At 32.1% G+C, this 15568-nt stretch overlaps 1 protein-coding gene across 5 annotated transcripts in view; it reads right to left on the reverse strand.

The window, feature by feature from the left end:
* micu3b (mitochondrial calcium uptake 3b) overlaps nt 1–15568 on the reverse strand; it is a 36479-nt gene that overhangs the window by 12727 nt on the left and 8184 nt on the right. For 2 of the 5 annotated variants that reach the window (XR_015507606.1, XM_087281705.1), the window contains exons 5-7: nt 7840–7887; nt 7662–7744; nt 7503–7577 (exon numbers count right to left, since the gene is read on the reverse strand). Coding sequence is in view for 4 of the 5 variants with exons in the window: in XM_087281705.1 (XP_087137831.1) it covers nt 7503–7577; nt 7662–7744; nt 7840–7887 (206 nt within the window). In the remaining variant the exon portion in view is untranslated. Of the gene's footprint in view, nt 1–840; nt 937–5624; nt 5667–7502; nt 7578–7661; nt 7745–7839; nt 7888–15568 lie in introns of all 5 variants that reach the window. The other 3 variants (XM_087281702.1, XM_087281703.1, XM_087281704.1) reach the window with 3 other exon arrangements.

Consider the following 15568-nt stretch of genomic DNA (forward strand, 5'->3'; position numbering starts at 1 on the left):
AATCAAATATTTATATATATTGAATATTATACATATTCAAATCAGATCTTAGCTTATACTTATACTATATTATTTTTTATTTTTTGCATAATACAAACGTTGATAAGGGTATAATAAAAAGTCTGTTCTCATTTTGCACATTCATGTTATTCTAGATCTTATTAACATGTTCAATATATATTTTATGATACTTTTTGCATCTCCTTTTCCCTGCTCCAACACATAGCAATGAAAGAAAGTAAGTGAATGGTTTGGAACAACATGAATGTGAGCAAGATTTTAAAAAGTAACATATATGTATGCAGATAATGTTAATCCATTTAAATGAGCAAAGACATGATTGAGCAGCCAACATCATTTCATGCCCATGCAAAAGTTTGCATACAGGAGTACCTCAACGTTCCTTTGCATGTACATATCTTTACAAAAAATAAAAAAAATAAAAAATACAATATGTGATGGCATTTATTTTTCTATTATTTTCATAAATTGGTCTTAAAATATGAGCTGAAATGATTTTTGAAACAGACAAGCATCTAAATAGGTTAATAATTGTTAAATCCATTTTTTACAGTTTTACTTTTTACATTGTCAAAATTAAGCCAAAAGACAAAGCAAAGCATAATCTTCTGCTGTATGACTTCCATAAATATTTAATTCTGTTAAGATTTCCATAAGAGTAATTAAACAGTGTAGTGATGTTAAAGAATGAAAATGGCAAAACCCCAAAAAGAACAAATACCAAATAATGGGCAGAGTCTCACGTGGGATGAGAGACAGGGAATGGTCAAAGGAATCATGGGATTTAAATGGGAAACGTGAGCTCAAGGATACTTGTACCTCCATCAGATCTGAAAAGAGAACTATTCTTGCACCAAGCTTTAGAACATCCCAGAAACTTCTGGGCTCACACTGAGGCTGCTCTTTTTTAAGTACCTGCATGTCAGAGGTGGGGAGAATGAAAGGCTTAACAAAATCACCAAGATATGACAACACAGTGAAAGACTAATCCACATGCAAAAGCCAGCTCAAGAAATGCAACATAATGTCATAGATAAGAATCAATTTCTTACTCTAGTCAATAAAACTGGTTCTTAAAGTTTTTAGCATTTCTTTAGAAAAATGTATAGATTAATAAAATAAAATACTAAAAATAAAAAGATGAAAAAAATAAAAGATTAAAAAAAGGTATACACTAATATTTCAAACCAAGAAATAAAACACCGTTACTATCTACTGAGCATGTTTCTGCCACAGAAAAAAAAAGAATCACTAATCACTATGAAGGCAAAGTGATTAGTCCTCCTATGAAATATGGATTCTTTTTAAATATTTTTAAGTGATATTTAATGGAGCAAGGCAATTTTTACTGTATTTATGTATTCATATATATATATATATATATATATATATATATATATATATATATATATATATATATATATATATATATATATATATATAGGTCTTGCCTAGTTAACCTAATTAACCTAGCCATTAAATTGCACTTTAAACTGAATACTAACATTTTGAAATGCATTATGCACTGTCGTCAAGGCAAAGATAAAATAAATCAGTTACTAAAAATGAGTAATTAAAACTATTATGTTTAGAAATGTGTTGGATAAAAATGTTCTTTCCATTAAACAGAAATTGTGTAAAAAATTAAATAATTAAAATTTAATAATTTATTAATTCTGACTTTATCTGTTTACAATTATATATTTATTTATATTTATATTTTTATCTCCTAGCTCTCACTTACTTTCTCACAAAAAACAATACATTTATACTGTGATAAATCTGGATTAGCATCGCATGATAAATATACATTATCTTCATAAAATGGACACAGAGAAGCCATGAACTGTGGCAAACGTTTGTTGATTCTTAACATTTCATCAGTTAAAACATTTCTATATGCATTATATTAAGTTACAAGTGATTTTCTGCAAGCAAAACATTTTAAATAGTCTAATGCTGTTAATCACACCAGTAAATAGATGCGTTTGTATTTTGAGTTTACTTGCTTAATTCGCGTGTCAAATTCACTCCATTCGGTACATCAACACCAAGCACAACATCATAATCATGCCTCTACAAGAGCTAGCTGCTGATTGGTTCTAATCTGGTAAAGTTCCGATTTTTCAACTCAAGCATTTGAGCAATTTGCACGCTAGGGGTGTCAAACATGAAAAATGATACATTTGTGCCGCTTCATTATTCAATATTTACACCAATGAGGAAGTGCAAATTATGCGATTTTCGCGAATATCGACACAGGATGTTTATTCGCGAATTTGCATTGACTTAACATGTAAATCACTCGCGCTTGACACTTCATCTGTGTCTGGTGTGAATCCACCATTGTAGACTCATTTATGGACTTTTTGTCAAGGATGCACTCCTTAACCTTCACGTTGACATATACAAGAAGCATGTGCATCTAAAACATGCAAAAAAAAGTTTTTCTGCTTGCAAAAATGTAGACAGCACCCTCTAGTGGATTTGTCATCTAAAATGTGTGACAAAACGTACACACAGCAACATATTTTAGAATTCGCAAAAATGTAGGCTGTGGCATGGGTTTTCAATGAGCTTGAGATGAAAATAACTGTGGACTATAATCAGTTTTGTATTATTTTAAAATCAGCACTACTTTCTTGTGTTTGACAAAGAAAAGCACTGCCTTTCGAGAGCTGAAAGAGCTCCTGATCTCTCATGTTTGGTGCTGAGACAGTCTCATTCCTCAGGTGTAACTCTACATGACACAAAGCTCCTCAAGTCAAGAAGTAACCCAAACCCAAATACCACTCTTCAAGCAACTGTAAAAATAAAACATGGGGGTCCAGGGAGAACTGCCATTCTTCAGGTGAGGGCCTTTTAACGAGATTCTGTGAGACCATTCCTTGGCTCCTGACAGTAGACAAGCAACATAAATCATCTGTTCTAGCCTCTGGATGATTTTTCTGCTCTCCTTGACAATAGAGCTGCATGTCAGACCGAGTCCCATCAGAGCTGCATTGTCTCTCTTCTCTGGAGGTGAGCCAAGCGTGAGGGTCACTCTTTTACGCCCTATCCAAACATTTCAGCATGTAAAAGAATATCTAGCCCAGACTGTGTTGAAAAGAGTCGAGTGTGGATGCAACCTTTCTGGTGTACTCAGCACTAATCAAAGTGAAGATCTATAAACATTAGTATTTACGACACGCATGCTGACCAGAACTAAACAAGTGCAATCAAGCACCAACCACATTCATAGACACAGTTCACCCAAAAATAAAAAATTCACTCATCATTTTCTTATCCTCGAGTAGTTCCAAAATTTAATGGGTTATTTTTTTTGTTTTTGTTTTTTTGTGCAATTTTCTGCAAGACAGCTGTTTGCTATCTTGATGTACTTGGATAAAAATGCATTAATACCACAAGCTCCCTCCTTTAATATGTGGATAATTACTAATCACTACACGGTTGCCATTTGACAAGCTAACCTATGATAAACATCAAAAATCTGAAAACATATGGGGTGCGTTTTCGAAAAACAACCGTTAGCCAAATAAGGTCACAAGTTCTGTGTTTCCCAAAACCATCGTTCCAACGAACATTCACAAACTGCAACGCAAACTTTTAGGCTTGCAGCTACACCTCAAGAGCTGTAGTTAGAAGCAGTTCCTGGTTGTGTATTATTCCCCAATATCCCCCCTATGCCCTATTCCTTTCAAAAGTTCCAACATTAAAACTTGAAATGATTTTAAAAAATAATCATTAAGCCATCTCTCTTATGTGTGTTATTTACTTTCAAAGTATTTTTACAGTTCAGTTTAAGCAATCTTTATATTGACAATTGCGTACTTATGACGAAAGCTATAGGTGACTTATAGCAGAATTTTTGGTATAGCTCCAAAGCAAAAATATATAGCATACGATAATGCTTTAAATTTACAGTAGGTTATTTATTAAGAAATGTATCTGTACTGTATATGACATTGGCCTGTTGTTTAGAACATTTCTGCAGTGGTTCGAATGTGTCAAAGTTGTAAAAAATTAAATTTATTTCAATAAATAAATCTAATGAAAAAAAAATAAATTAAATTAAAAAACAATATCTTAATAATAATAATAATAATAATAATAATAATTTCTATTATAATAATAAATTAAATATATGTTCTATTTACATATACTTTAATTAATATGGGAAATGAGTGCATGTTTTTGCCAAAACTAATATTGGATTTGTTTTAAATGCGTGTGTGTAAAACTTTATAATTTGCACAAAAAAATATGGGTTTTTCTCTAAAGAAGATGTTATTCCGCCCTATTTAGAGCTTCATTATAGACATTTTACGTTATAACTAAAGTGGTGTAAACAATAAATCTGCGACAAAGCAACTACGGTATTGGCAAACACTCATCACTGCATCGTTCTATTCCCAAAAGATGCATTGTACTATGGTAGTTCTGTTGTGAGTTATGTCATTGTTTGAGAAACGCACCCCTGGTTGAGAGATATCATAAAAAAGCAGGACTGCTTGTGATTTTCTTTCAATCCTACTTCATTCTTATTGAAGTATTGCTTCAAAGGAATGCTTATTGTTTCGATTTCCCATTTGTTTTTCCTTTTTGTTATTAATTTTTACATCTTGTCCTTTAATTTCCTAACACTCTGTAACATTAGTATGTGATGTGATACTGTTATGTTTTCTGATATCACAGGCAAACAATAAAAAAAATAAATAGTAGAAAACAGATAATCTGACAAACAAACATGATCCAGTAGTCATTGACATCCATAGTAAAAAAAAAAAATTTAATTAATTAAATTTATGTGCATAACTGGAATATCGCATATAAGACAAGCAGTGTTTCCATCCAATGAGTCAAAGAGAATAAAATCGTCACTTCCTGACTAACTGCCGCCAAATATCAACAGTAAAAACTGGATTTGCTGTGGTAGCTGAAGCTGCTTGAGTTTTTTTAAATTAAATTACACCCTAGAAAGCAGTATGCCGATATGCACTATACGCGTGGTGGCATTTAAAAGCATAAGACGCGGCGCACAGACGCTCTTGAGAGTTCTGGAGGTCATTAATAGTATAATAACACTACTACTGAAATGCTTAAGGTGTTTTAGAATGACAAAAACAAGATGTTTTACGATGTGCTCAACCTGCTGGTTTGTCCATGCACAAATTTTTATTATTACATGATCTTATAACAAAATCACATGACTTTTTTTAATGTGCATACTGGAAATTGTTCGGTAAAACTGTTTCCATTGTAGTTTATGCGCATCTTTTCTCTTTTTGTATAAAAAGTTTATGGTACTCAGTTGTGCGCATATGTTTTTTATGCACATTTTCAAAATTTATCAAAAATGCACATAAAAATAGGTGGATGGAAACATAGCTAATGGTTTCTGATTTCCAAAAGTCTTCAAAATATATATATATATTTTTTTTATTCATTAGAAAAAAATATCAACAGGTTTGGAACCAGTGGAAGGATAGTAAATGATGGCAGAATTTTAGTTTTTTGTGGAACGATGCCTTTAACCAACATGCAAAAAAGACAACAACATCAAAATCATGCTTATAAGCATCCATTATTCCACAGATACATACATTGCTGCTCACAGATCCTTGATATCCATACAGTTCCACATTCTCACAAACCAAAGATTATGATAGCGTGCAGAACAGGAAAAAAAAGTCCAAATCAAATCAGCATTCAGCATCTGTCAAAAAATATTACTATGGATTGTGAAAGACAATGAAGTGCTTTCCAAAACACAATCTGTAAAAAACAGCATTTCCCTAGCATGAGTGATAAGAGACTCATTGTAGTTTTGAGGGGGAAATATTATCACAAGTGTACATTTGTTCAGACGCTTACGACAACAAATACAAAAATACATCATGCATGAATCATGCACATTATCTCTCATTTTAAAAATGTGACTGAGAACATGCAACAAACTGAACAAATAAAATTCATAACCATTCTGTTTTGAACACTTTATATAAAACATGAACATTCTTTCATGAAGCAAAAAAGGAGACATTTATAACAGATAATAAATAAATATACATATATATATATAGAAATTATAAAATATTTCATAATTAGATTTGTACATCTAATTTAAATACACAATTTAAACATGTATGTTTTTTAAGTATACACTTATCTTTAAGAAAATATGGCCTCTTTATCATGCAAAAAATATTAAGAAAGATAAGCACCATGTCTGCCAAGCAATTTCAATCTCATCTTCATATATTGCATTAAAATGTTTTAATAAATCTCAAAATGTACTGAATGATATACAATAACTATTTTTATGGTGTACCATTCATTTTACTGTATGGAACTGAGCATTGTGAACATTCATCAAAAGTTCTCTTTTTGTGTTTCACAGATGAAAGACAGAACTACTATTTAGATTTGCAAGAAATTGAGTAGATTATTATTTTCAGGTTAGACCTGTTGTGAAAAATCTTTTGATAAATCTATTCTGCAATTTTCAAGTCTCTTGAATCAATTTTTTGCTAAGTTTTTAACAGCAAATAGTGCTGTATGCTTTACAAACGGCCATATTCTGCTTGCATCCATTTCCTTACAAATACCACTTGAACCTAAAATAATTATTAATAAAGTTAGGAAAGATTTAAGCAAATTATAAGTGTGTTCGTAATGAGTTTTGTTTACAGTAATCTCATGTCATTAAAGGTACTGTATGCAAGTTTTTGACTCTTCTAAAGCATTAAAAATACCATAATATGTTTGCAGATATTTAAGAAACATGCTAAGCGAATATACTTGTTTATCTGAAAACAGTAAAAAAGTCAGATATTCTGCTTTGACAAAGTGTGTAATGTGCCAGAAGGTCTGTCTTTGTTTTGGTTCTTTTAACCCGCCCACTGTCACTTTAGCCAATTATATTTCAGCACATCGGGTTGTATTGGTGAAAAATCGCGTACTTGATTCATTTAGTCAGAAAGGCTTTCAAAGTATGCATCCATGACTGAATTGCAGCCTTCGGTGGACAGTAGCAGCCTCCAAAATGAGATGCAGATTTAGAGTTCCACATAAGGTTATTAATTAGCAAACAATATAAATATTAAGAACATAAACATTAGGTGAGCAGGTTACATTGTAACCCCATGTCCTAACAACACGTTACGTTACTGGGAGTCAAACTTACATACTGCACCTTTAAAGCCAAAATACATGAATTTTAAGAGTGTGGTTGAAAACTAGCCTAGTTTTTCTCTAGTCTCTCTCTAATCCATTCAAGAAAGAAAATATAAACACAATTTTTTTTAATATCTCAACACTGATGCAGAATCATTAAGTTTCTCAAATGATTTTTCACCACAGCTTTATTTCAGGTGTACTATTTCCTTTTAAATGCAATGACATACTGTAGAAAGAACATGCGCATGCAACTTAGGACTGTAAATAAAATACATTGAAAATGAAGAACCAGTTTTTCTTACCAGCTGAGATGAACTCTCAGCATCTCCTCCTCGCTCCTTTCTCTTTTCATTTTTCTTACGAAATATCTCCTCCAGCTAAAGGGAAAAAAGCAGAACTTAATTATCACACATGCTGACATTCAGATTAATAATAAAACATTGGCAGAAAAACAGCCATACCACCATGAACTCCCTCTTATCCACCATTTGATTGCCGTCCGCATCAAACATGTTGAAAGCTATTTTAAAGCCAGCATGCGGCTCTGGAAGACGAAAGAAACACATCTTCACACACATGTACACTTTCTGTGACTGTAGTTTGTGTTAAACAAGTGTCAAGAAGTCGACAAAAACTCACTTGTCAAAATACAGAGGAGAAACAGATACTCTGTGTAAGCGATGAGACCTGAAAAACACAACAAAGACATTTCCTTTCAAGAGCTCAAACAATGCTTGTGATCCAATAGGGGTGTCAATTTTTAAAAAATCCCATTTTCAACCATACTTTACATAAAATATCAAACAATCAATTAGCCTTTGTGTGCAAGATGTGTATGATTCAGTGACAGGATCTGCAAATTATACACAAAGCTCAAATATATATTGTATGCAAGATGTGACTAATTCAGTCTGTGACTAAGTCAGTCTGTCAACAACATGGCAGGATCTGCAAATGATACACAAAACTCAAGCATTCTCAATCAAAGGTATATATATATATATATATATATATATATATATATATATATATATATATATATATATATATATATATATATATATATATATATATATATATATATATATATATATATATATTATAATAATACAAAATAAAAATAATACATCCATGATTTTTTTTCTTTTTTAAATATTTTCCAAATGATGTTTAACAGAGCAAGGAAATTTTCACAGTATGTCTGATAATATTTTTTCTTCTGGAGAAAGTCTTATTTGTTTTATTTCGGCTAGAATAAAAGCAGTTTTTAATTTTTAAATGCTATTTTAGGGACAAAATTATTAGCCCCTTAAAGCTATTTTTTCGATAGTCTACAGAACAAACTATCGTTATAAAATAACTTGCCTATTTACCCTAACCTGCCTAGTTGACCTTTAAACTTTATAGAAGTGTCTGGAAAAATATATGTGGTAAAATATAATTTTCTGTCATCATGGCAAAGATAAAATAAATCAGTTATTAGAGAGGAGTTTTTAAAACTATTATGTTTAGAAATGTGTTGAGAAAATCTTCTCTCCGTTAAGCAGAGATTGGGGGGAATAAACAGGGGTGCTAATAATTCAGGGGGACTAATAATTCTGACTGTATTTATATTTATTTTTATTTATTTTAAGTATAATTAATAAAAAGAGGCAGGGCTGCATGATATGGGAAAAATTACACATTGCAATTTTTTTCTGCAATAATTCTACAATTTTATTCTACAATTTCACTAGATAAGTTGAAAAAGTGTTTGTAAAGAATTTATAATTTTGACTGATTGGGAAGATTCATATTGTGACTATTGCGAATGATCCCATTGCAATATTGATGTTGAAACGATGTATTGTGCAGCCCTAAAAGGATGGTAGGATTGTAAAAAGAATCGATGATTGATCTTAGACAAACACGCTTGCAACAGATGCATGAGTGAGTTCATGTGAGCAAATTGATTTGTTACTGTGTATTATGCTCTTCCCGAATGTGCATATTAAGGAAAATCTGGAGATTATTACAATTTCAATATTTGTTCCATGTTCAGTCAATATGTTGTATCATCAGTTATATGTTAAATGTAGGACTGGGCGGGATGTTGGGTTGGGCATCGACAGAATGTTATCAATTAAGATTGCAATTTAGATTCCGCTGATCAGTTTTGATTCTTATTGATTCCCAATTTCGATTCCTAAGTAAAAAATAAATAAATTAACAAAAAGTTAATTTAAGCCCTGTTCAATCAGGTATTCAGGTTCATTTTCCTCTATCTGATCACAAATGGACAAAGGAGACACATTACTAATGCAATTTTTATAATTTACAAGAAAAAAACCTAATCTGAATCCAAAAACTTTCAGAATAAATATGCCTTACGAATAGGCTACTTTATGCATTAAATAATGAAACTATAGTTGATTGACTTGTTTTAATCTATAAGGCCTCTACACTTCTACATATTCTGTTTCACAGTTTTAACATGTACCCTGTATATGCTTTGATTTTTGTACAGTTTTACCTTCTTTGTTTAAAAAAAATATCTCACCCACTAATGCAAGATTAAAAAATCAATCAAGTGCATGCTAACATATGTCTATATAGTCCTAACCATAAAGTCCTGTTGGCCAATCAGACGACGCCTCAAAAAAGGGTTATTATTGGTTCCTGTTAGCTATCAACATTGCATGTACTTGTAAACTTGTGGACATGTAATCAACAGAAATTGCAGTGCACAATCTGATTTCACATAAAGTTAATGGCAAAGCAGACACCCCAAAACTCTGGTTTTGCCTGCTACACGACTACACACACAGTCACTGGCATTTCTGAGAATCTTTACCCTGACAGAAGTTTTCAAAAGTTTAAATTTCAGTGCCCCAACACTGCATTTGTGTGTAAATGACAGCCACATTAGTGTTTGTGTGAACAGGGCCACACAATATGTGCAATCAGTAATCTGAGGTGAATTTGTACCTGTGATTTAGATAAATTGTTTTTCATTACTGACTTAAAACTGTGAATGTGAGTACAGAATAATTCTCTGAACAATAATATATCTCAGTAAGTAACAGTAACAGTAGCACAACTGCCTCTGCCAACTAACTTAAGGCCTGACTGGTAACAAGACTAATTAACATGGAGCACTGTAAACCTCAGACTAATGTAAGTCTTGTTTGAAAAACTGTAAAGAATATATGAAAACTGGGCGACGCAGTAGGTAGTGCTGATGCCTCACAGCAAAAAGGTTGCTGGTTCAAACCTCAGCTGAGTCAGTTGGCGTTTCTGTGTGGAGTTTGCATGTGCTCCCTGTGTTCAGATTAATAAAGGAACTAGGCCGAAAAGAAAATGATTAAATGCATGAATATGAAAACTAAATTGACGTATTGACTGTGACACTAATCATACAAAGCATAATTCAGTATCTGCTCTATTAATCCTTTTTCCTTTACATTAAAAGCCTGCTGCTGGGTCCTAGTACCTTCCCATGAAAAATAAGGAAAAATAACGCTAGTTCTACCTAGGAACAAATCATCAATTGGTGTGATGAGCATGTTTTTAATTGATTGTAAGAAGCTAACCATTATTGTGAACAAAAATCTCAAACTTAACTCTATAAATTAACCTGTAAAACACACAAACAGGCAAAATACAGTTAAGCTCAGTCAAAAGGAGAATAATTGTGCATCCCTGTCATATTAAAAAATGTTTAAATAAAAAAAGCTGAAGTCTTTTTCAATTCATAAAGTTTATTTACTATAATCCTTTTTATTAAATTACTGGAATAACTGCTTATTTAAATAACTGTAACAAAAAAATATCATCACTATAAAATAAAATTACTGTTACTACGTGAAATTATACTCATACCATGAAAGTCAAACCATAGAATTTTATTAAATGGCCAAGCTAAATGCAACAAAACAAGACATCCAAACACCCTGAACATTAAACTAATGCCTTTTTAAATAAATTAATTTTCCCCTCACAATAGGCTGAATGTGCCTCAAACATTTACTATTAATGAAGTTAATGCTTAATTGACCAATGACAAAGTGTATCAATAAAAGGATTAACGTCAATTTATCGATGGTCGATTGCCATTCCTAGATCAAAAATCCCAGAAAATAAATTTTTCCAATCGAATGTCATTTCAAACCAGAGCTCCTTTCTTCTTGAACAGATAAGATCTCAGATGATCCTGTGCTTTTGCTCTTGTTTGGTGTTTTCTTTGCACAAGCGGAGACGCTGAAACGCAAAGTAACCAAAGCTGGACACAAACCCAAACAAAATTAGCTTCCCCTCTGTTTATTTTCCTAGGTGTAAACCATTCTCAAGTGATCTGTAACTGATTGTGGATGCCTGGTGTGGGTTTGTTTGGCTTTCTTAGGTCTGTTCGTGTCTTTGTTGTGTGAGAGGAGAAGAAAGGAAGAGCAACTGTCAGGTCTCTGTCTGGGAGAGATTGTTCTGCCACTGAAAGCATTCCCAAGCTTTTGTCTGAAGGAGATGATAGTGATTCGGACACTGAGAGTTCAGGAGATCTGCTTTCAGTGCTGTGGGAAAAGGACTTTGGAATGTTTTAGGAAAAGGTTTAAGAAAGGTGTGTGTAAAGCAAAACAGAGAAGATACGCTTTCACATTTCAGGTCACTCTGATGTCTCGATGATCTTTAAATGTATAGTATTCTGCCATCATTTACTCATCCTACAGTCTGTTAAAAACAAAAAAGATCATTTGAAGAATGTTGGAAATTCCATAGTATTTGTTTTCCTTATGGGGCAGCACAGTGGCTCGGTGGTTAGCACTGTCGCCTCACAGCAAGAAAGTTGCTGGTTCGAGTCATGGCCGGGCCAGTTGGCATTTCTGTGCGGAGTTTGCATGTTCTCACCGTGTTCACGTAAGTTTCCTCCGGGTGCTCCAGTTTCCCCCACAGTCAAACATTTGGCGCTAACGGTGAATTGGGTCAACTAAATTGGCAAGTGTGTGTGTGTGTGTATGCGTGTGCGTGTGTGTCTGTGTGTATGTGTGTGTGTGCGTGTGTTTGTGTCTGTGTGTGTGTGCCAGTACAGCTGGACTGCAGCTGAAAGGGCATCCACTGCGTAAAACATATGCTAGAATAGTTGGAGGTTCATTCCGTTGTGGCGCCCCATGATAAATAAGGGATTAAGCTGAAGGAAAATAAATGGATGAATGTTTTTCCTATGTATGTCAATGCCTACCAGTTTCTAACATTCTTCAAAATATCTTCTTTTGTGTAAACCCTAGCTTTAATTAAAGTCTCAAGTTTGATTGTGTTGATTTAATATAATTAGTTTGTTCCTTCATTCATTTTCTTTCGGCTTAGTCTCTTATTTTTCAAGGGAAAGCCAAAGCAGAATGAACCACCAACTATTCCAGCATATGTCTTACGCAGCGGATGCCCTTCCAGTCACAACCCAGTACTAGGAAACGCCCATACACTCTTACATTCACACACTCATACATAATTAATTGTTTTAAATTATTAATTTATTTATATATCTTAACATTTTTAGATATATTCACCACAAAAATTGTTTTAAAAATATTTTAAGCAGCAAACCAGCATATTAGAATGATTTCAAAAGGATGAGACTGAATATTTGGGTAATGGTGCTAAAAAATTAGATTTACCTTACTTTTTTAACAATCAATATTAAAGCTGTGCACTTCATATATTTAAAATTTAAAATAATAATAGTGGACATGATTTAATAAATATATATTTATTTACAATAACTCACAATACACTATTTCACAATAATACTGCTTTACTGTAGTTACATAACTCAATAAGCATAATATTATACTACATAAAATTTCCTATGACTAATTAGAGAAGAAAAACTATATACATTTAAATTATTTCAATACATTAAAATATTATATATATATATATATATATATATATATATATATATATATATATATATATATATATATATATATATATATATATATATATTTCTTTTTCTTTTTTTTATGAAATGTATAAAATGACTTATATACAGTTAAAATCAGAATCATTAGACCCTCTTTAATTCTTTTCTTTTTTTAATATTCCCAAATTATGTTTAACAGTGCATGGAAATTTTCACAGTATTCATTCATTTATCTTCTTTTCAGCTTAGTCCCTTTATTAATCTAGGGTCGACACAGCGGAATTAACCACCAACTATTCCAGTATGTGTTTTACGCAGCGCATGCCCTTACAGCTGCAACCCATCTTTGGGAAATTTTCACAGTATGTTTGATAATATTTTTTTTCTTCTGGAGAAAGTCTGATTTGTTTTATTTTGGCTAGAATAAAAGCATTTTAAACATGCCTAATCAAACTAATTGAGTGCTTTAGGCTTGTTTACAGATATGTGTTGAAGCAGAGCTGGAATTAACTCTGTAGGGCTCCGGCGGTTCTAAGAGTTGACTTTGACACCCCTGCACTACATTGAACATGTACACAGAGACGTCAACTACTGTATACTATATAACTGCAGGTTAACTATGTTCATATATAATAACTTTAATTGTTAAAGTTATTAGTTAATTAGCTAAAATTATAAGTAACTATCAAAGTTACGGTAACTAACCTTAACTTTTCTGATTTTGACTGTAATGCAATAGTGTGCACTTTGCGTAAAGCTGCTTTGAAACAATAATTATTGTGAAAAGCACTATACAAATGAACTTGAATTGAATATATATTTAAACTACTCAAAGCTTATTTAGAAGCATTTAGCCTCTGACAGCCTCAGACAGACAGGTTTCATTAGAGCCACACACCTTCAGTCTTGCAGAAAGAGCTCAAACAGTTGTCAGAACACAAAGACTCGCACAGAAACAATTCATACAGAGTGTCAGTGATGGAGATGTAATTCAATGCCATTCTTTGAATTCATACTGTCCGCAGTGATACGGGGCTCTGCCACCACGACAAGTCTCAACACTGCAAAGTTCAAACAGCTCTTTTCATTTTCTCAAGCAAGGCTTTGTTTGCAGATCAAGCCTATCTTCTTTTTTTTTTTTAACCTAAGTGCAGCTTTAACATTTAACAGGCGGATTAAAAGCCCAAATCCAGGCACTGGCACTCAGGGAGAGCAGAGCTGAGCACCGATATCATGCACATGTGGAGTGTTTTACCATTTTAAGTGGAAGAAAGAAAACTACAAGGAAAGTACTGTTCTCGGAAAGCCCCACACATTAAAGTCTAACAAGTTTTAGTATTAAAGTATTTTTGAACAAGACTGCAATAGTTGGACTGATATACATAAATAAAATATACAGTTTAAGTCAGAATTATTAGACCCCCCCATGATGACAGTAAATAATATTTGACTAGATATTTTTCAAGATAATAGTATTCAGCTCAAAGTGACACTTAATTGTTTAACTAGGTTAATTAGGTTAACTAGGTTGGGTTAATTAGGCAAGTTATTGTATAATGATGGTTTGTTCTGTTGAATATCAAAAAAAAAAAGCTTAAAGCTAATATATATATAGCTTATAGCTTAATAATTTTGACCATAAATTTATTTTTAAAATAAAAATTGTTTTTATTCTAGCTGAAATAAAACAAATCAGACTTTCTCCAGAAGAAAAAATATTATCAGACATACTGTCAAAATTTCCTTGCTTTGTTAAACATCATTTGGAAAATATCTAAAAAAGTCAAAAGGCTAATGATTCTGACTTCAACTGTATATTTATAATGACTTGGACAATAAATATAAAAAGCTACTTGTGCTATCTTCCAACATCTTCTGTAGTTTGTAATGTGAAAGATTTATAGAAAAGTTGCTAACAAAAAAAAAAAAAACTTTTAAAAGAAAACTTTCCCTGCATTTTTTATCAAAATAAATTATCTATGGTCAACGTAAACTAAAGAAAAACCTTCATAAATATTAGTGTTGTCATTTAACTACTGTATAAATATATGTACTATTAGTCATATTAAAATTTTACAGGTCAACAATATCAAAGAGATATATGATTGTTAATTAATTTTAGAATGTAATTAAATATTAATGATACATATAAAATAAAAGGATTTTAATTGGATGTATTGACCTTATTCTTCACGTACAAGCAGGCGCAGCCATTTGAATCTTTTTGGCTCAAGATTTCCGTTCTCATTCACTTCCATTCATCTTGTTTTGCTGCTTGATGTTGCAAACTGATATTTTCTTATTTTATTATTCTACTTTGTTTGTATAATGATGCAAACACGAGGTTGTAGAGCAAGTAGTTTGACAGTTTTCTGCTGTTTATTATTCCTAGTCATTTCTTCCCCAGGCCACTGAATTGGAAGTTCTAAAATAATCGCAAAGACGAGGGCACTTCTGCATTAAAGAATAAGGTCAATT

The sequence above is a fragment of the Danio rerio genome, chromosome 14 (assembly GCF_052040795.2).
Source record: "Danio rerio strain M-AB ecotype USA chromosome 14, GRCz13ab, whole genome shotgun sequence".
In the NCBI taxonomy this organism is placed as follows: Eukaryota; Metazoa; Chordata; class Actinopteri; order Cypriniformes; family Danionidae; genus Danio; species Danio rerio.